Source organism: Pristiophorus japonicus, chromosome 17, assembly GCF_044704955.1.
Source record: "Pristiophorus japonicus isolate sPriJap1 chromosome 17, sPriJap1.hap1, whole genome shotgun sequence".
Lineage (NCBI taxonomy): Eukaryota > Metazoa > Chordata > Chondrichthyes > Pristiophoridae > Pristiophorus > Pristiophorus japonicus.
Genome location: NC_091993.1, coordinates 110,900,527 through 110,923,238, shown reverse-complemented (window position 1 = coordinate 110,923,238; position 22,712 = coordinate 110,900,527). Strand labels below are relative to the sequence as shown.

At 42.0% G+C, this 22,712-nt stretch overlaps 1 protein-coding gene across 1 annotated transcript in view; it reads left to right on the top strand.

The window, feature by feature from the left end:
- LOC139228028 (acidic mammalian chitinase-like) overlaps window positions 1-22,712 on the top strand; it is a 45,886-nt gene that overhangs the window by 4,604 nt on the left and 18,570 nt on the right. Inside the window, exons 4-9 of the mRNA XM_070859175.1 lie at window positions 2,373-2,429; window positions 14,098-14,263; window positions 15,138-15,262; window positions 15,912-16,035; window positions 16,160-16,342; window positions 22,224-22,340. Of these exons, the coding sequence (XP_070715276.1) occupies window positions 2,373-2,429; window positions 14,098-14,263; window positions 15,138-15,262; window positions 15,912-16,035; window positions 16,160-16,342; window positions 22,224-22,340 (772 nt within the window). The remainder of the gene's footprint in view (window positions 1-2,372; window positions 2,430-14,097; window positions 14,264-15,137; window positions 15,263-15,911; window positions 16,036-16,159; window positions 16,343-22,223; window positions 22,341-22,712) is intronic.

The following is a 22,712-nucleotide window of genomic DNA, read 5'->3' as shown; positions in this document are numbered from 1 at the left end:
ATGGTCATGGCCGTAGAGGATTTTGACACTGTGGGCTCCCCCATCACAGCCCGACAGATCAAACTCTGGACCAACAGGGACCCCCTCCTATCCATGATAAAGAAATGTGTCCTGACTGGGGATTGGGCACCCGCAAACAGGGCGTGCCCCGAGGAAGTCAGACCATTTCAGAGACGGCTGGATGAACTTTCCATCCAAGCCGACTGCCTGTTATGGGGCAGCCGGGTAGTCATGCCCCAGAAAGGAAGAGAAGCGTTCATCAGGGAACTCCACAATGAGCACCCTGGCATCGTGTTGATGAAGGCCATTGCCCGGTCACATGTATGGTGGCCGGGGATTGACTCAGACCTGGAACACTGGGTTTGCAGGTGCACAACGTGTGCCCAGCTGGGCAATGCCCCCAGGGAGGCTCCACTCAGCCCGTGGCCCTGGCCCACAAGGCCATGGTCACGCATTCACGTAGGCTATGCGGGCCCGTTCATGGGGAAAATGTTCCTGATCGTTGTCGATGCATACTCAAAGTGGATCAAGTGCATCATATTGAACTCGTGCACGACATCCATCACCGTGGAGAGTCTGTGTACGGTTTTCACGACCCATGGCTTGCCGGACATCCTGGTCAGCGACAATGGTCCGTATTTTATCAGCCATGAATTCCAGGAGTTTATGTCGGGCAATGGGATCAAGCACGTCCGGACAACATCATTCAAACCGGCTTCCAATGGCCAGACGGAACAGGCAGTCCAAGTCATAAAGCAGGGCACGCTATGCATCCAAGGACCCTCCCTTCAGTACCACCTATCGCGCCTCCTGCTGGCCTACAGGTCCCAGCCACACTCGCTCACGGGAGTCCCGCCAATGGAAGTCCTCATGAAACGCACGCTCAAGACGCGGCTGTCCCTCATTCACCCAGACCTGGCAGACATTGTTGAGGGCAAGCGCCAGTCCCAAACTGAGCTCCATGATCGAGGCTCAAGGGGGAGGTGTATATAGAAATAGATGACCCGGTATTTGTTCTTAACCATGTTTTGGGACCCAAATTGCTTGAAGGCACTGTAATCGGCAAAGAAGGAAACAGGGTCATGGTGGTCAGACTAAACAATGGGCAGATATGCCACAAACACTTGGACCAAGTAAAGACAAGGTTCAGCATAGACACGGAGGAACTGGAAGAAGAGCATGATGAGATAGCACCCACACCACTGCCAGCGTACGAGCAACAAAGACAGCCCTCAGCACGCACAGTCCCTGCGGCCAGCCCGGACAGACCGGAATCACCTCAAGTGACAGAGACGCGTGCTGAGGCTCAGCCACCAGAGCCACACCTGCAGCGCTCCACGAGAGAGCGTCGACCACCCGATAGACTTAACCTCTGAAACTAAAAGACTTAAGGGGTGAGGTGATGTCATGTATTTCACCATCTTGCAGTGACAATAGTTATGTAACTGTAACTCATGCACACTGTACCTGTACCCTTGAAATGCACACCCTGACCACAGGGGGTGAGCTTGCGGGAGACACTCCTCACCTGAGTTTCCAGGTATAAAAGGGGAGGTCCCACCCAGGGTCACCACTCTTTGGTCCTGGGAATAAAGTTAAGGTCACAGAGTGACCGTGTCTGATATATACATGCCTCGTGTGAGTTTGTAACAAGGTGCAGAGATACTAAATATTGTTTCAAATATCTTTGAAGTTATTATAATTTGTGACATAAATTGTACATTCCACCATGAAAGTTCTTCACAAAATGTTACCAGAACTATAAATCCCACTCTCTTTTTAAAATGGGAAAATAGTTTTGGAAAATGATGCATGCAAATACAACTGCTTAACATTAAATGTGCATGAAATTTATTGCCCTGGACAGAAATGAATATAAAATAATTAGAAGAAGCCATTCATTGGAAATGCCTCTATGGTAGCCATTAAATATCCTGATTATCCAACTATGGAGAGTTCAACAATTACAGAAATTAATTGCAGTGATGACAAATTAAATATTTTTCACAATTCAGTATCGGCACTACTAGATCAAGTATAGCATGGTTTTTATTCATGCGAACGTTTTGTCTGCATTATCTACCTTAACCTTAATCTCAATCTCAGAGAAGCAACTTTACCACACCGTGTTATTAATCATGAAAGCAGTAGCTTCAGGTCTTTCATTCAGCTGATATTTTTACATCAGTATAAATTCAACATGTGTTGCGTCAATTAAAACTCTTCAGTTAAAACAGTCAAATGTAGTATTCAATGTCTAAGAATGAAAGAGTGTAAGGCCATCACCATATCTTTTTTGAAAGAATAAAGATTTTTCTTCATGATCTTTGTGCTCTTTTAGAAATACTTATCATCTCATCTGATTTTCACAGAAATCCAAATTTACAAACACTCTTATCTATCGGTGGCTGGAATTTCGGAACTGAAAAGTAAGATTCTTTTCAAAATTATTTTCTACTGATACATAGACCTTTAAGTATGTCAATGACACAAGAAATAAAGAAATCTGAGATTGTGTATGAAGAAATGGGTACAAGTCCAACGGGATCAAATGACACGAGATAATTATAGAAAGTGAAACGTTTACAGTTAGTTTTTGAAGACATCTCAGTGCTTTTCACGGCGGGGGAGGACGGGAGGTGATGACAGCCTTCTTGTGTGATCTTAGGTTACAACTAATGTCGTCTCAAACTACATCGAACTTGTCGTTAAATCGACCTCCTGGTGACAGCAGCAAACCAAGCAAATCGAATCAATGCTTTTCACTTGCATATTAACTGTGGTGGCACCAAGGCAAAAATTGTGCTTAAGCCAAGGTAATGTCATGTTGCCAATACAATTCGTGGGTGTTACTCTCAATACATCACCTCAAATTTCTGCCACCGCTACCACCACCAATACCAGACCTGTAACCATCAATATTTCACTCTAGATGCTCTCTGCAGTCACAATTTGGATAAAATTTCTAATTGTGCTGCTGGATGTTTACAGTTCAAGTGGACACAACATGAAGATTTTACACTGCGATCATGATGCTTTACCGAAATCCTAGCGACAACATTGCATCTTGTTCCTGGGAGCACTAAGATAATGAATACCATTCAATTTTATCATTCTTTCTCCAACAGAAATAGTGCAGCTTGGAATTTTACTGCAACTATACTTCTAATGCTTTGGTTTTTCTGAAACTCTATTGTCCTCCTGAGGACCAAATAACTCACAAGTAATTAAGATGCTGACTGTAGTACTGTAACGAATGTGCGCATTAGGATAATAAAAATATTTGCAAAGGTTATATTTGGAGTAGGCAAGCGTCCATTTAATCATACAAAAGATCTGCATTTATAAAGCATCTTTCATGACCACCGGATGTCTCAAAGCACTTTACAGCCAATGAAGTACTTTTGGAGTGTAGTCATTGTTGTAACTACAGTTGTAAATACAGAACTAAAAATCTATAGCAATGGATAAACCAGGGGACATTTTTCAATAGACACTGTTCGCGTATCTGTGATTAATACGCTCATACCAAGGCCCTTATTTTCGCCATGATTGTGTGCTGTTTTTTGGCGTCCGAACGTTCTTTGATGTCAAATCCTCAGTTTCCAATCTTCGCCAACGTTTGTACGCCGGCGCCGACCATGTGCGCCAGTTTTAAGAAATTTGCTGCAGGCACAAGTGAAAACGGGCTCGGGCGGCGTTTTTGTGCAGTTAGGTGATTTTGGCCGTCCACGATTTTTTTCAGCGCAGTGCAGGGTACTCTGAAAATAATTCGGAAAGTAATTTCCGAGTTCTGGAGCGAGACAATTTAATAAACAAATGTATAAGTTTTTCGGAGGGAGGGAACTGAAATAACTTTGCTGGGTTAGGGTTAGGGTTAGGATTCTTTTTCACCCAAATTGCGACTGTCCACCCCAACACAATTGTTGCTGGTCAGGCTCCAGGCACGGGTCATGGGAGTGCCGACCAGGCAGGGTTGCGGGCTCGGCCAGGCACAAGCACCAGAGCCCGAGCTGCTTTTGAAGCCGAGCGTCAAGTTGTGCTTATGTCTGGCTGAGCTTGCAATTCTGCCTGGCCGGCACTCCTTCGACCAGTGCTCGAGCTCGGTCAGCATCCGAAACTGGACGTTTTGTGCGCAGGAACAGCAGCAAGCTAGAAATCACCATTTAGCACAGGTAACCCAAGAGAGTCACTGTACAAACAAACAAACAAACAAACACATGTGCAGATCAGGGTGTGGTTCAATCTAGGGCGTCACCCAGCCTTGTGGAGCAAAATGGAGAGGAAAGGTGTCAGTGATTTAAGTATATATCTGCATAATAACAACAATATCTCCAAGTTTGCAGATGACACTAAGCTGAGTGGCAGTGTGAGCTGTGAGGAGGATGCTAAGAGGCTGCAGGGTGACTTGAACAGGTTAGGTGAGTGGGCAAATGCATGGCAGATGCAGTATAATGTGGATAAATGTGTGGTTATCCACTTTGGTGGCGAAAACATGGAGGCAGAATGGCATCTGAATGGTGACAGATTAGGAAAAGGGGAGGTGCAACAAGACCTGGATGTCATGGTACATCAGTCATTGAAAGTTGGCATGCAGGTACAGCAGGCGGTGAAGAAGGCAACTGGCATGTTGGCCTTCATCGCGAGAGGAATTGAGTAAGGAGGTCTTACTGCAGTTGTACAGGGCCTTGGTGAGGCCACATTTTGAATATTGTGTACAGTTTTGGTCTCCTAATCTGAGGAAGGACATACTTGCTATTGAGGGAGTGCAGCAAAGGTTCACCAGACTGATTCTCGGGATGGCAGGACTGACATATGAAGAAAGGCTAGATCGACTAGGCTTATATTCACTGGAATTGAGAAGAATGAGAGGGGATCACATAGAAACATATAAAATTCTGAGTGGATTGACAGGTTAGATGCAGAAAGAATGTTCCCGATGTTGGGGAAGTCCAGAACCAGGGGTCACAGTCTAAGGATAAGGGGTAAGCCATTTAGAACCGAGATGAGGAGGAACTTCTTCACTGCAGTTGTACAGGGCCTTGGTGAGGCCAAACTTTGAATATTGTGTACAGTTTTGGTCTCCTAATCCAAGGAAGGACATTCTTGCTATTGAGGGAGTGCAGCGAAGATTCACCAGACTGATTCCCAGGATGGCAGAACTGACATATAAAGAAAGACTGGATCAACTAGGCTTATATTCACTGGAATTTAGAAGAATGAGAGGGGATTTCATTAAAACATAAAATTCTGACTGGATTGGACAGGTTAGATGCAGGAAGAAGGTTCGCGATGTTGGGGAAGCCCAGAACCAGGGGTCACAGTCTAAGGATAAGGGGTAAGCCATTTAGGACCGAGATGAGGAAAAACTTCTTCACTCAAAGAATTGTGAACCTGTGGAATTCTCTACCACAGAAAGTTGTTGAGGCCAGTTCGTTAGATATTTTCAAAAGGGAGTTAGATGCGGCCCTTATGGCTAATGGGATGAAGGGGTATGGAGAGAAAGCAGGAATGGGGTACTGAAGTTGCATGATCAGCCATGATCAGCCATGATCATATTGAATGGTGGTGCAGGCTCGAAGGGCCGAATGGCCTACTCCTGCACCTATTTTCTATATTTCTATGTTTCTAATAATGGGTTCAATTTTTAACATGCCTGATGTGATAAGGGCGTTGGCCATACATTGCATGCACATGTAGAGGCGACGAATAATTCTTGATGCTTTCATCCTACGTCAGAGCATTATATCTGTGATGTTTCAGGAGGTGTCAGATGGGCAGAGCTGGTGACTCGGGGACAAAGGTTATGGGCTCGCCACCTGGCTTATGACCCCCCCCCTACGCAAACCCCGCACTGAGGCAGAGCGTCAGTACAATATGTCCCACATAACGTCACGGAGATCATAGATAGGACAATTGGCATTTTAAAGCAGCGTTTCCGATGCCTGGACCACTCTGGAGGCTACTTGCAATATTCCCCTCACCACATCGCTCAGTTCACTGTCATGTGCTGAATGCTACACAACTTGGCCATCATGAGGGGACAGGTACTGGACATTGAAGACCCTCCTGAAGGGCGAAGGAGGAATGAGGATCGGAGGAGGTTGATGAGGAGGAGGACCAGCAGCAGGAGGAGGAAGCACCTCGAGCCGCAGGACGGTGGAGGAGGGCGGGGCGACCAAGGGGATCTCTAGCCTTTGCTAGAGACTTGAGTCAGTTATTAATCCGTGAACTTTTCTGCCTGAAAGTGAAACGGCGGCACGGTTGATTAAAGTATCGCACCATGTTCTATGTTTCTATGTCTATGTTTCTATGTTGACTGTTTACACCTGTTTGCACTTTTAATAATATTGTGTTGGTTTATGTTGGTTAAATTCACAAAATAATGCACCGATTCTGGTTAAATTAAAATAATAGGTTTACATTTGTACATTTATACTTACATGTTAATTGAAAATTAAAGTTATCAAACTTTAAACTTCTCGCAAACTTTAACATTTTCAATTAACAAAACTTTATTGTATTTAACTTTTCTATTAACAAAACAAGTAACAGCAAGATTAAAATATCTTTCCTCCCCCTTATTCAACAACCACTAGCGCATAGTGCCCTTCCTGCCTACCCTGGTGCCTCTACCCTTAGCCCTGTCTGTTGGCGCAGCAGATTTCCTCAGCCGCCCGGTGAGCCCAAGGTTATATTTTTTGGGTTTCCGTTGGTGGGTTAGGACAGGGGCAGACCTAGTAGACACCTTTCTGAAAGGCCCGGGTTCGTCTTCGTCTTCTTTCTCAAGCTGTGGATCACCCTGTGGCACAGTCCCTGAGGGTGTTCTGGGCATGATTTGAGTGGCAGCAGTTGATGCCGCCATTTGGAGTTATTGAATGACAACCTGGATGTGATCCTTTATTGCAGCAGTTACCTGCAAATTTCCGTCACATATGTCAGACAATTTCCACATCAGCTTTCCCGATAGTTCATCATTTTTAAGAGAGGGTCCTTCTGCTGTGGTGGCCACAGACACACACACACATACATTTACAAATGTAATTGCAGTGCATACTTACTTTAATTAATTGTCCTAGGTCCTGCCACTTCTGTTTTAGCTGCCCACCAATTCTCTGGCTGATGGCTACCGCATTGTGCTCTACAGCAACTTCATCCCAACGTTGAGCCATTATACCAGATTTTAATTTTTTTCGCTTTTCTGCCTGAGTTGCCAGCAGGTCCCATTTCCTCTCAATGATATCTACCAGGGATACTACTTTGTGTGGGAGAAATCAAACGGCCCTTCCTTCTCCTCCTTCAAATTCCTCTTCCGCTTCCCTCTCAGCCATATTTTGCAGGTTATAATGCTCAAAATTGCAGAAAGATCCAGCCAGCACGATCTGATCTCAAAAGGAAAAACGATCCGATCACAAAAGGCTCTTTAAATAAGTCTGATCCAGACCAGGAAGTTTCTTTTTTCGCGCATGCCCAGTTTTTAGAGCAGACTTGAAGCTCCGCCACCCCAGACAACTTCGGAGAGCGCGGCGCCAAATTCAAATATTTGTTTGGTGAAAGTCCCGATTTGTTTTCTGCCGCGAACGTACACAAAAAAATCGTACGTTAACATGCGCGGGCGCCAAAAATCCATCAAGTGGAAAATAGGAGACCAAATCACTTTGTGCCTTTTACGTCATTAACCTGTTTATTTTACCGAGTGACACCTGCCAACAAACGGGTTCCGATTCCGGTTCGTTGGCAACAGTTGAGTCTGATTTTAAACATAAGAACATAAGGAATAGGAGCAGTAGTAGGCCATCTGGCCCCTTGAGCCTGCTCCACCATTTAATAAGATCATGGCTGATCTGATCATGGACTCAGCTCCACTTCTCTGTCCGCTCCCCATAAGCCTTTATTCCCTTATCGCTCAAAAATCTGTCTATCTCCGCCTTAAATATATTCAATGACCCAGCCTCCACAGCTCTCTGGGGCAGAGAATTCCTTAGATTTACAACTCTCAGAGAAGAAATTCCTCCTCATCTCAGTTTTAAATGCGCAGCCCCTTATTCTGAGACTATGTCACCTAGTTTTAGTTTCCCTCTCTGCATCCACCTTGTCGAGCCCCCTCATTATCTTATATGTTTCGATAAGATCACCTCTCATTCTTCCAATGAGTATAGGCCCAACCTACTCAAAAGTCAACCCCCTCATCTCCGGAATCAAGCTAGTGAACCTTCTCTGAACAGCCTCCAATGCAAGTATATCCTTCCTTAAATACGGAGACCAAAACTGTACACAGTATTCTAGGTGTGGCCTCACCAATATCCTGTACTGTTGTAGGAGGACTTCCCTGCTTTTATACTCTATCCCCCTTTCAATGAAGGCCAACATTCCATTTGCCTTCCTGATTACTTGCTGTACCTGCATACTAACTTTTTGTGTTTCATGCACAAGGACCCCCAGGTACCTCTGTATTGCAGCACTTTGCAATTTTTCTCCAGTTAAATTATAATTTGCTTTTCTATTTTTTCTGCCAAAGTGGATAACCTCACATTTTCCCACATTATAATCTATCTGCCAAATTTTTCCCCACTCACTTAGCCTGTCTATATCCCTTTGCAGATTTTTTGTATCCTCCTCACAAGTTGCTTTCTCACCCATCTTTGTATCATCAGCAAACTTGGCTACATTACAGTCAGGCCCTTCATCCAAATTATTAATATAGATTGTAAATAGTTGAGGCCCCAGCACCAATCCCTGTGGCACCCCACTAGTCACTGTTTGCCAACTGGAAAATGATCCATTTATCCCGACTCTCTGTTTTCTGTTAGTTAGCCAATCCTCTATCCATGCTAATATATTAACCCCAACTCCATGAACTTTTATCTTGTGCAGTAACCTTTTATGTGGTACTTTATCGAATGCCTTATGGAAATCCAAATACACCACATCCACTGGTTCCCCCATATCCATCCTGCTCATTACATCCTCAAAGAACTCCAGCAAATTTGTCAAACATGATTTCCCTTTCATAAAACCATGCTGACTCTGCTTGATTGAGTTATGCTTTTCCAAATGTCCCGCTATTGCTTCCTTAAGCAGATTATTACTACTATTATTAAAGCAGACAGAGGAATTTAGCATGTGCATGTTAAGCAGGAACATCGCTGGCCAGAAAATATATCGAATAAAATCTCAGTGAAATAAAATTTGGCTGAATGCTTAACTTTAGTTATTGTATCAGTATTTGATCTGAGTGACTGTCACTCACAAACCAATACTGCAACCTCTTATTGCAATGGAGCTATGACTCTGATCATATGACATCTCCTACTAGAATGGTTCTGAAGTGGAAAAATAATGCCTGCTGCATTGCAGTAAAGTTTGCCTGCCTGATGTAATCAGGCTCTGGAAGGAAATGATAGAGAAATCCCCGACATATCTACCTGTCCAGCAGCATTGGAGTCTCTTTCCTTCTGTACCTCTCCTCCCCACCACTCACGGTCACAGAAAATCAGATTTATGAGAATAAGCATAGGAATTAATCTTAATGAAAATGTTGAAAATTTAGTTATCCACTGGAACGTGGAAAAAATAAGGTGGATGTTGTGGAGTATTTAAATAACGCTCGACACAAGTCTGTATGTGGAGAAAAGAGTTGTTTATTTTGCTCGATCAATCAAGGGCGACCTGGCTTCTACACAAGTTCAGTAACTTGGTGACCCAAACCAGCTGTTGTCTCCAAGCAGCTTTGGGGCTGCTATTTTTATACAGTCAAAATACATACAAAATCAGGAAGTTCCGTGCAGAAACTTTCCATTTGTTGTTTCCCTAACTACTAGGATTACAAATATTAATTGGTTAATACAATTATATTGACAGCAAGCTTTGTTACCTCCCCTGTGCGCCTTTTATCTGATAAGTTACGTGCTACATTATTCCCCTTTTGGCTAATCTACCCTCAACCAGCTGCGGGTTCTCAATCATCCACTGTTTCCTGTAATCTCTTACCACTCCATGTGACCTAGCCTTGGAGTGTATTTTTCCCAACTGTCTGTTTTTTTCTGTGATAAGGTCATTTATCTTCCTGAGAGTCCTAGTTTAGCATTTTCCCTGTGTTCGTAGCATGCACCTTTCTTTTTTATTCTTTCAGCCTTGCTTATGGTTTTTAACTTTACTTAATTAGGTCCCCTTTGATTAATTAGGTTCCCTCTACCTAATTTTTTCCTCTACAATCCCCCATTTGGTCAGATGGTTACCCCAAATACCCACCCTGACCAATAGTTTCCCTTTCCCTATCTTGATTTGTGTGTCTCCCGCCCCGGTTTCGTTGATCAGATGATAGGATTAGAACACTCACAACTCATATCAGGTACTCGTGCCATTGTTATGGTTGCTCCCCCTTATGTGGACCTAGCAAAGGCTTCCTCTGTTCTTTGTAAATGGCCTTAGCCAAGGTTTTCATTCTGCGTCACTTGTATCTGCCTGCACATTCTGCCAGGAGTTTGACCTGATCCCTAGCTTGTAGCTTTGCTTGGGTATACCTCATCTGTCTTTTGCACTTTTTACATAACATCACCAACCAATTCAAGGCTATTACTATCTGTATTGCCACTAGGGTATGTGAAAGGATCCTTATCCATGGATGTATTTCAACATTCATTCCCCAATTCCATAATCTCAAGTACCAAGGCGAGTTTTTCAGGTTATCCTTTATTTCACTGTCCAGTTCTTTGCCTTTAACCTTTAACTCATAATATCTTTTAATGTTATTTCTTAATAGTCCTTTGAGCTCAGTTAAATCTTCAAGTAACAGGGGAATTGCTGGTGCTTGCTCTTCCATGTAATCATCAATATTTTGCTTCTCATCACTTATATTTAATGTCATTGTCTTCCTGGAGTGTATATATGTTATGCATGTTCTTCCCACTGCCACCGACACTGAGAGTAAAGCAAAAGTTAGGCATTGTAATGTTACAAGTCAAGCCTCCATAATCGTAAGTTCCCAGGCTAGTTACCACACAATATTCTCCTCGTTCTTGATGGGTGTAATGTGTGGGTTCGGTTCGGGCAGGGCTATTCTAATGACATATCCTTCCGAAGTATTGTCAAAGCCGCAGCTATCCTTGCTCCCACCTCCCACTGGGTGAGGGCATATAGTTAGGCTTCCTTCTCTCCGCCACCCGGATAAAGTTATTCCCCTTATCTTTCTATTGTTCTTGATCGCATACTGGTCCATCGGGTAATGACGGATGTACTCCTCCCTTCATATTATCCCTATGTTTTCAACTTCATATTGAAGATACAGGTATGAGCCTTGGTTTATTATGAGGATCACTAATATTATCCCTACATAGGGGTTTGTTTCCCCTTACATCCTCCTGTAACCGCATACACCCTAGTCATTCCTTTCAGGGTGCCAGCGTCTAATGGCCTAGTGTGCTGTGCTCTTTCTTTCAACTGGGTGCTATTTATCCAATCTGGAACTCACCCGGTTTGTATCTGATCCATATTGTGTCTCACCTGACCGATCATCCATCTCCCATAAGCATGACATGTGTCTCCTTTCCTGTCCTCCACATTGTCCTCTCGTTCCTGCTTATTTAGCTCAGTAATTGTTCGTGCATGGCCTTCCAGTACGGATTATTTTGGATGTTTTAGATCTTAAATCTGAAGATTCTATCCCTATCCTGGCCTGTTTCCTCATTAGTACCTCCATCGTTCCCCTCAAACTATCTACTCCTGCTTGAATCACCTATATATCTAGTGCATCTACTAGAGAGGTCCTATACTTACTCCAGTTAATACATCATTCCCTACAGATCTCCTCTGTCTTCCTCCTTTGTGTTTCAGCTGCTTGTGATACTCCCTTGCTTCTGATGCATCACCAGCTTTTCTCAGGATTGTATCTAGCTTCCGTGTGTATAACACTTTAGTCTTGGGGCTAAACTTTTCTGGCAGGTATAGGTCTGTTAAATTTATGATCACAGGTAATATTTCATGCTGCACATTGTCAAATAACAACATTCCCTCCAATCTCTTCACCAACCCGCTGGGTGGTCCTTCAAGTAAGGAGAGGGCAAGTAATTGGTGGTAGTGTTGTTGGTCCTGGGGTCATGACTATAGGTTTTTGCCAATAAATCATCACTGCTGGACCTGAACACTTTCTCTCTTCCTGACATGTGACCCATTCTATCGCTTTTAACGAGGATAGCTCTAAGGCCATGTCCCTCTTTGGGTCCAGACAATGTACTATTACTTCTGTTCCAGGTTTAACTACCATGCGCTTTCCCGAGGTTAATTCCCCTGATTTACAATATTCAAGTAACATTGTGTTTCCCACTTATCTTGTGGCTTCAAGATAAACGCTCCTGACACTCGGAAGCCGCCCCCTAGGGGCTGCTTTACGTAGTTGTTGTACCTTCCAGTGTGGGTATATGCTTCTGGGCCCCTAGGGACAGTCTTGTAGCTTGTCCTTGTAGAATCATAAAGGCGGTGGTGATCACATTTATATACATTTTGTTGATAAAACACATCCTGGATATGGCAGGCTTTTAGTTAGATTCTTACCATTTCTCCGGACGTGTGATCTTTCCCAGATCCATTTCATTATGGCAAGTACCCCTAGTATTGAAAATATTAATCCTAGTCCTCTGAAAAGTCCATCTATCAATGCATCCATCCACTACTTATACTCTAAGGCGTATTTTAAGGAGTAAATTACCGGGAGTATCTTAGGTTCCGCCATCAGCCTTTTCCTTATATTCTTTCAGCTGGGACCAATGTTTCCATCGGCCCCCATCTTTCATATTTATACACGCACATGTGTCACCACTGATTAATACTTCATATGGTCTGCTCCATCGTGGGGCGAATCCAGGTTTTCCTGGCAATTCTTTAACCATTACCTTCGCTCCAACCTCCGTCACTACCACTGGGGTTTTTTTTCCCTTGATCTTTATCTTCATCCCTTTGTCTATCTCTTATGACCAGCCATATATCTTTCAGCTGCTTACTCAACTCCATCACATACTTCCTGATTCGATCTCGTAATGTGGAGAAAGGAGTTGTTTATTTTGCTCGATCGATCAAGGGAGACCCAGCTTCTACATGAGTTCAGTAACTCAGTGACCCAAACCAGCCGTTCTCTCTGAGCAGCTTCGGGGCTGCTATTTTTATGCAGTCAAAATATATACAAAATCATGAAGTTCTGCGTGGAAGCTTTCCATTTGTTGTTTCCTTGCCACGTCTCAAAGTTTCGCCTAACTACTGTGATTACAAATGTTAATTGGTTAATACAATTATATTGACAGCAAGCTTCATTACCTCCCCTGTGTGCCTTTTATCTGATAAGTTACGTGCTACATCATTCTCAGGTCTGCGAACTCTTCCCCTCTTGGCCGATCTACCTTCAACCAGCTGCGGGTTCTCAATCATCCATTGTTTCCTGTAATCTCTTACCACTCCATGTGACCTCGCCTTGGAGTGTATTTTTCCAAACTGTCTGTTTTTTCTGTGATAAGGTCATTTATCTTCCTGAGAGTCCTAGTTTAGCATTCTCCCTGTGTTCGTAGCATGCATCTTTCTTTTTTTTCTTTCAGTCTTGCTTATGGTTTTTAACGTTACTTAATTAGGTCCCCTTTGATTAATTAGGTTCCCTCTACCTAATTTTTTCATCTACAGTGGATAAAAAGCCACTGTAGGTCAAATGATAGGAATATTATACCACAAATAGAAGCAGATACATACAACTCACCTCAAAAGATGACTAGTACATACAAAGCATTATCCACTGGAAATGTATTTTTCATTATTATATAAATCTGAAAAAAAATTCAAATACTTACATCAACTTACAGGCGCTTCAAAGGAGAATTATTTTTGTAATTAAATATGGCTGTGCCACAGCACATACATTGAAAAATGTACCCGAGAACTGCATTGTATTGCAGTACATTCCACTGTTATCCAAATGTAGAGTTTTGAAGGTGAAATGATTCTGGAATCGAAAAAAAGTTTGTAGTTGTTAACAAAAGGACAGGCTCAGCCATCAATGAACAAGGCTAGAAACTTCACAAATGACTCTAACTATACTTTTTCAAAACATATCTTTGTCAGGTTCACTGCCATGGTTACCAGCAGCGAAACTCGTCTAATATTCATTAAGTCTGTGATTGAGTTTCTACGGAAAAAAGGATTTGATGGTTTAGATCTGCATTGGGAGTATCCAGCGTTTAACAGAAGCCCACCACAGGACAAGCAGCGCTTCACACTGTTGGTTCAGGTGAGCGATAAAATACAAATCTGTTATTTATCAGGGGGATCCAATCTATAATTTTAAAAAAATGACATGTAGATCATTACATTCTGTCTCAAAATGCATGAAAAGGACCCGTGAACCTTTCTTACTGGGGAAGGAATGTCCACATTTAACTTTTACACACATTTGGTGGTCCAGTACCAATGTGTTTGGAGGCTAATGGAATGCTGGCCTTTGTCGCAAGGGGGTTGGGAAACGAAAGTGGTGCTTCAGTTGGACCTCATCTGGAGAACTGCATTCAGGTCACCGCACCTGAGGAAAGTTATATCGGTGTTGGATGGACTACAGTACAGATTTGTCAGAATGAATGCTGGGACTGAAAGGATTAAATTATAAAGGACAGGTTACATAAACTTCACTTGTATTCTCTGGAGTTCAGAAGATTGAGGGATGATTTAATTGAGGCATTTAAAATGATTCACCACAGTGTTGCCAACGTGAAGCAATGCTCACCTGAGACGGGGCACTCACAAGAAGGATAATCATCCCAGGGGTGTTCTTGTGAGCTTTACAGTGTCTCGGCACAAGTATCATTTTGACAGTTGCCTGGAAGATGACCAGCCACCCTTTCGTCACCCAGGGATGGCATAATCCACAAAAAAAAGAGACTAGATAGACTTGGATTTATATAGCATCTTTCACGACCAACGGACGTCTCAAAGTGCTTTATAGCTAATGAAGTACTTGTGAAGAGTAGTCACTGTTGTAATGTGGGAAAAAAGGAGAAAAGTAATTAAAAAATTGTAAAGTTACAAAAAAAACTCAATACATTTCCAATCTGTCACATGTTATGTACCATTGTTATAACCTTATCATATTACTATTTGTTAATAAATAGGAACTCCTAGAAAAGTTTAAGAACGAATCCAGTGAAAGCAACAAACCAAGATTGCTGCTTTCAGCGGCAGTGGCGTCTGGCATCAGAAATATTCAAGCAGGCTATGAAATAGAAAAGATTTCAAAGTATGTACAAGCTCTTTATATGTCAAATATATTTTGCAGCTGAAGTCGTTTTCATCAAATCATACCCTAAATAGATCAACTATATTCCTGAAAATGATAACCGAGACTTTAACAGAGAGCCATGATCTTATTAAATGGCGGAGCCGGCTCGAGGGGCCAAATGGCCTACTCCTGATTCTATTTCTTATGTTCTTATGCCCTACCGCTATCGTATTGAATGCAATAAAGTTTCAAATATCAGGGACATGAGACAGAAAGTCAGACAAAACATCAGGGTAAGGATGTGGATTAAATTCTCAGACAAGGCTATTTGACTAGGAGTATAAATGAATTTTAAGAGAAAAGTCGAGTCGCTTTGAGGGAGAGAAGGCATTGAAAGATATTCTGAGAAACCAGGTGGGTGAGTTGAATTTCTGAAAAAAAAAGGACAGGCTTGATGGGTTTAATGGCCTTTTCCTGTTTCTTAAAATTCATGGTCTTATAAATTATGAAGATTAGCAAATAAATTGCAGAGGTAGCGGGAGCAGGAAAGAAAACAGTCATTGCTATTGCTCATCAGTGCTCCCCAGTGGCAGGTTCAATGTATGTACAGGTAGTAGAAACTTCCTTCATACCATCCTCGACACCTATTCATTTTTGTTTTGTGCAGGCATTTGGATTTTATCGGTGTGATGACTTATGAGTTCCATGGTCCATGGGATACTAAAACGGGACCCAATAGTCCTCTGTACAAGAGTTCTACTGACTATTACGATGATAAATACTTTAATGTAGTATGTATATACATTTAAAAATATATCACTTTTTCATCTTTCCATTTATAATTTTTCTCAAATTCTCTTGAATTACTAATGCAAATTTGTGAAGTCAAATTTAAGTAAAATGTCTTCCTTGTAGGAGTTTGCTACAAACTACTGGAAAGAAAATGGTGCACCTGCAGAAAAACTGTTGGTTGGATTTCCAACATATGGGCGGACTTTCACACTCTGTTCTCCCGATAACAAACCCGGTGCTTCAGCGTGTGGTCCCGGAACACAAGGGAATTGCACTAAAGCGGCTGGAATTTTGGCATACTATGAGGTATGGTTTGATATTTATACACAAAATTACGTCAGCACCTTATATTACCAATTTTACAATAAAGGACTGTAGTGCAAATCAATTCACCATAAACATTACTAGTTACTGTGACCATTACTAATGACCAACATGTTAAATCCCTAATGGAAATGCTATATATTTATCATAACAATTACATTCCTATGGTTTTATTTACTGAAAATACAGTAATAAACCTTTCTGTATTCAAATCCCCATTTGTATCCCCATTGCCTGAATTTACAAACCAATCACAATCACTGCTAATACAATTTAATTAATTTTGTAAGCAAGTTGTTTAAATGAAATCCCGTTTGTACATAAGCAAAAGATTTGCCCCTCCATCCTCTGCTCTATTCCTCCTGCCTGCCCATTCTACTCTCTAAACCTCCACTACTGGATGAGCAGAAATGTCCTCCAACTAAATATTGGGAAGACCGAAGCCATCATCTTCAGTCCTCACCACGAACTCCGTTCTCTAGCCACCAACTCCATACTGTTCCCTGGCAACTGTCTGAGGCTGAACCAGACTGTTCGCAACTTTGGTGTCATATTCGACCCCGAGATAAGATTCCGACCATATATCCATGCCATCACTAAGACTGCCTATTTCCACCACCGGAACATCACTCGACTCCACCCCTCAGTTCATCTGCTGCTGCTGAAACCATCATCCATCCCTTTGTTACCTCTAGACTTGACTATTCCAATGCACTCCTAGCTGGCCTCCCATGTTCTACCCTCCATAAACTTGAGGTGATCCAAAACTCTGCTGCCTATGTCCTAACTTGCACCAAGTCCAGTTCACCCCATCACCGCATTGCTCGCTGACCTACATTGTCTCCCGATAAAGCAACATCTTGATTTTAAAATTCTCTTCCTTGTTTTTAAATCCCTCCATAGCCTCGCCCTCTATCTCTGTAATCTCTTTCAGCCCCACAACCCTCCGATATCTGCACTTCTCTAATTCTGGCCTCTTGAACATCCCCAATTTCAATTGCTCCACCATTGGTGACCGTGCCTTCAGCTGCCTAGGCCCTAGGCTCTGGAATTCCCTCCCTAAACCTCTCCGCCTCTCTACCCCTCTTTCCCTTTTAAAAACGCCCCTTAAAACCTACACCATCTGCCCTAATATCTGCTTATGAGGCTTGGTTGGTGTCAAATTTTGTTTGATAACGCTCCTGTGAAGCGTCTTGGGATGTTTTAATACGTTAAATGCGCTATAGAAATATAAGTTGATATTGTTGTTAAAGCTGGAGTTCTTGATACAGACAGTGGCTGCCTGAACTGGTAAAATACTGCATTTCCCAGTATCAACATCCTTCAGCTTGATGAGCACAAAACTAACAATAAAAATTGTTTTTAATAGCTATAGTTGTATCTATAATCTGTTGATTATGGAGGAAAAAAACAAAGAGAGAACTGGACACATATGACTTTCCATAGAAAATTCCAAACAGCAATACTTTAAAATGTTGATCAGAGTTACTGTCAGCGAAAATATCTTGTGCAGATAACATTAAATTCCAGTCCAGTGTTAGGGAGTGAGTGGGTGGTGGGGATGGGGGCCGGGGGGATGGTGGGGAGGGGGAGAGGGGAGATAGAATTCATCAAGGAGGCTGCAGCAGGCTATGGGCATTCATTCATAGTGCCATTCAGCATGAATACCTGTTGTCAGGCTGCCTCTAACCAGTCGTTTTAATATATAAACAATGGAACAAAGGACAACTGGTGCCAGTAAGAGTACAGCTAATTTCTTTTAGAACACTTAAGATTTCACATAAATAGCTTTGCCTTTAATTCTGTATAATTGTTTCAGATCAGTTTAACTCTTTTCGTTTAAAAAGGTGCCACTTTTCCATGTAATTACTGATTAACTATCAGGAGTGGGTGTTGATAAACCAGCTTCAGGTTTGGGATTGCTGGCTTGAATTTGGCTTTGATGCCACTAAATTTCATGACTGAATTTCAAAATTTTTCCACATGAATCGAATACCTTAATCTAAAATCTATAGCATCAGAAACGTGAAAAAATGTGGCTTTTGGAGATCCGAAGCAAAAGTTGAAGACATGCCTATAATAACTAATGATTCTGTTACCTTGTGTTGGATTTTTCTTTATTTGAATTGTTTCATTATGTTTCTGTAGTTTTCTATATTTATTCTCTCTGCTTCTGATTATATTCGTCGTCAACTTTCTTTTCCCTCCCATTCTTTTTATTCTTCAATTTGAAGCAACATATCGATTATTTTTCCTGGAAGTTAACATAAGAACATAACAAATAGGAGCAGGAGTAGGCCATTTGGCCCTTCGAGCCTGCTCCGCCATTCAATAAGATCATGGCCTGCTCCCCATAACCCACATCTATTCACATTTCAAATAGTTACATACAGTAACAGAACAACTGGGGAGGTATGGTGGAAGGACATATTAGTGTTGGTTATTATTTACCAAATCCGGATTAGTTTTACTGTTTAAACAAATCTCTGCAGTGACAATGAAACACGCTTTATAATTCCACGAGCATTAGTGATTATTCTTCACATACAAGTGCACAGAGCAAGTACTGGGAGGCGACTCCACCAAGTAGTGCATCACAGCCAGTCAGATAATCTCCTAACCCCAAATCGACACATTCCAGCAGGGGTAACTGAATAGTAATCAGGAGTGGGAACCACAACCAATTTTTCTCTTCACTAACCTATTTGCTCTCGACATGGCCGTGATCGCTAACTCAGTACAGGTTGAAAGAATGTGGGAACATGGGAGGGGATCTCATTGAAACATATAAAATTCTGACTGGGTTGGATAGACTGGATGAGGGGAGGATGTTTCCCCTGGATGGCAAGTCTAGAATAAGGGGTCACAGTCTCAGGATACAGGATAGGAAATTTAGGACCGAGATGGAGAAATGTTTTCATTCAGAGTGTGGTGAACCTGTGGAATTCTCTACCACAGAAGGCTGTGGAGGTCAAGTCACTGAATATATTTAAGAGGGAGATAGATAGATTTCTAGAAACAAAAGGCATCAAGGGGTATGGGAATAAAGCGGGAATATGGTGTTGAGATAGAGGATCAGCCAGGATCATATTGAATGGCGGTGCAGACTCGAAGGGCCGAATGGCCTACTACTGCTCCTATTTTCTATGTTTCTACGTTTCTATAGGATCAGGAGTAGGCCATTCAGCCCTTCTAGCCAGCTCTACCATTCAGTTAGATCATGGCATGATCTGTACCTCATCTCCATTTACCCGCCTTAGCTCCATATTCTTAGGTACCCTTACCCAACAAAAATTTATCAATCTCAGTCCTGAAAGCTCCAATTGTCTGAGCACCCAGAGCCTTTTGGTCGAGATAATTCCAGATTTCTACTACTCCGTGAAAAAGGTGCTTCTGATTTCCCTCCTAAAAGCACTAGCTCTAATTTTAAGATTGAACCTGAAATTGCAATTGGAGGCTTCCCACAGGTGAATGCCTCCGATCCTCAAGAAAAATACACACCTAACTGGTGCCCCCATATCTTCAGACTCTCGTGGTCCTGGGCCTGCAGTAAAGGCCCATGTATCCCAGGGACACATGCGGTCCAACTAATCAAAAAGGGGGATTCCCACTATCCTTATGGGGATTCCATTTACGTATGGAATAAGAACATAAGAACATAAGAACATAAGAAATAGGAACAAGAGTAGGCCATATGGCCCCACGAGCCTGCTCCACTAATCAATAAGATCATGGCTGATCTGATCATGGACTCAGCTCCACTTCCCCACCCACTCCCCATAGCCCCTTATCCCCTTATCGTTTAAGAAACTGTCTATTTCTGACTTAAATTTATTCAATGTCCCAACTTCCACAGCTCTCTGAGGCAGCGAATTTCACAGATTTACAACCCTCTGAGAGAAGAAATTTCTCCTCATCTCTGTTTTAAATGGGCAGCCCTTATCCTAAGATCATGCCTCTAGTTCTAGTCTCCCCCATCAGTGGAAACATCCTCTCTGCATCCACCTTATCAAGCCACCTCATAATCTTATACGTTTCGATAAGATCACCTCTCATTCTTCTGAATTTCAATGAGTAGAGGCCCAACCTACTCAACCTTTCCTCATAAGTCAACCCCCTCATCACTGGAATCAACCTAGTGAATCTTCTTTGAACTGCCTCCAAAGCAAGTATATCCTTTCGCAAATATGGAAACCAAAACTGCACGCGGTATTCCAAGTATATAGCTGAAGCAAGACTTCCCTGCTTTTATACTCTATCCCCCTTTCAATGAAGGCCAACATTCCATTTGCCTTCCTGATCACTTGCTGTACCTGCATACTATCCTTTTGTGTTTCATGCACAAGTACCTCCAGGTCCCGCTGTACTGCGGCACTTTGCAATCTTTCTCCATTTAAATAATAACTTGCTCTTTGATTTTTTCTGCCAAAGTGCATGACCTCACACTTTCCAACATTATACTCCATCTGTCAAATTTTTGCGCACTCACTTAGCCTGTCTATGTCCTTTTGCATATTTTTTGTGTCCTCCTCACACATTGCTTTTCCTCCCATCTTTGTATCGTCAGTAAACTCGGCTACCTTACACTCAGTCCCTTCTTCCAAGTCGTTAATATAGATTGTAAATAGTTGGGTTCCCAGCACTGATCCCTGCGGCACCCCACTAGTTACTGTTTGCCAACCAGAGAATGAACAATTTATCCCAACTCTCTGTTTTCTGTTAGTTTGCCAATCCTCTAGCCATGCTAATATATTACCCCCAACCCCATGAACTTTTATCTTGTGCAGTAACCTTTTTTGTGGCACCCATCAACATAATAGGAATGACATAAAAAATACATTTTCGCACAACCTAAATGCAAATATATCATTACATTTAAAATTAATTAAAATACAGTTTAATTAAACATTTAAAACAAAAATTAATTTTTTTGAAAAATAAATTAAAACATTTTTAAAGGAGCCCAAAATAACCTAAACAAATTTTGAAGATTTTTGAATGTTTAAAAACTGTTATTTTAATATTTATTTAAACCTTTATGCTGGTAAAGGAAGGCCCCATGCCTGTTTTTACCAGGTGTAACAGTTTTATGGGCATTCACTGAGCAGTAGTTAGGCAAACAGCCCAACCATGCACCAGCGAATGTCCATTTCCTATGCATGCAGATGAGCTGTTAAGCTGAAACTCGATAGATCGCAAACCCGGAACTTGCGGCGCATTTACTACCTCGTATGTGCGTACACGGTCATCGGCCCCGTAAAATCCGGGCCATTATGTCCCCTCATTCTTGATTTCTCCATCAGACAAAATAGTTTCTTTGTAACTACTCTATCGAATCCTTGTAACATTTTAACCATTTTGATCAGATCACCCCTCAATCTTCCATTCTCAAAGGGAAGACAACTTGCATTTATAACGCGCCTTTCACAACTTCAGGATCTCCCAAAGCGCTTTACAACCAATGAAGTACAGGTTAGATGCAGGAAGAATGTTCCCAATGTTGGGGAAGTCCAGAACCAGGGGTCACAGTCTAAGGATAAGGGGTAAGCCATTTAGGACCGAGATGAGGAGAAACTTCTTCACCCAGAGAGTGGTGAACCTGTGGAATTCTCTACCACAGGAAGTTGTTGAGGCCAATTCACTAAATATATTCAAAAAGGAGTTAGATGTAGTCCTTACTACTAGGGGGATCAAGGGGTATGGTGAGAAAGCAGGAGTGGGGTACTGAAGTTGCATGTTCAGCCATGAACTCATTGAATGACGGTGCAGGCTAGAAGGGCCGAAAGGCCTACTCCTGCACCTATTTTCTTTGTTTCTATGTTTCTATGACACAATAGTAAAATGAGCACATTTTTGTTAACAGATATGTGACTTTTTGAAAAGTGCTAATAAAGGGTGGATGGAGGAACAGGAAGTTCCATATGCATATAAAGATGATGAATGGGTTACTTATGACAATTTGAAGAGTTACGAGAAGAAAGTATGTATTTTATAGTTATGTTTATTATTCTCTTCCTGCTCTATGCTTTTTTAACTGATTGTTTGTAATAAATCCACCTGAACTGTACAGTATATCAAGTGGTTGATTTCACAGTTGGCTTAGATATTTCTTTCATTAGATAGCACGATACCACAACTGTTATTTTAATTTTGATTTTGTTTTAGTGACTTCTGAAGAGATTTAGTACTTGTCTCCCTTTGTAATTATGTTTAATATCTTACATTTTCTATAAAGTTATCCTGAAAGCTTTTCTCTGCATAGATACAAAACAAATTTGCTATTTATTTTGGAAGCTCCTAATCCCTTAGCTTCTCCATCCTGTCCAAAAGGCACAGGCAGCAGCTTGACCAA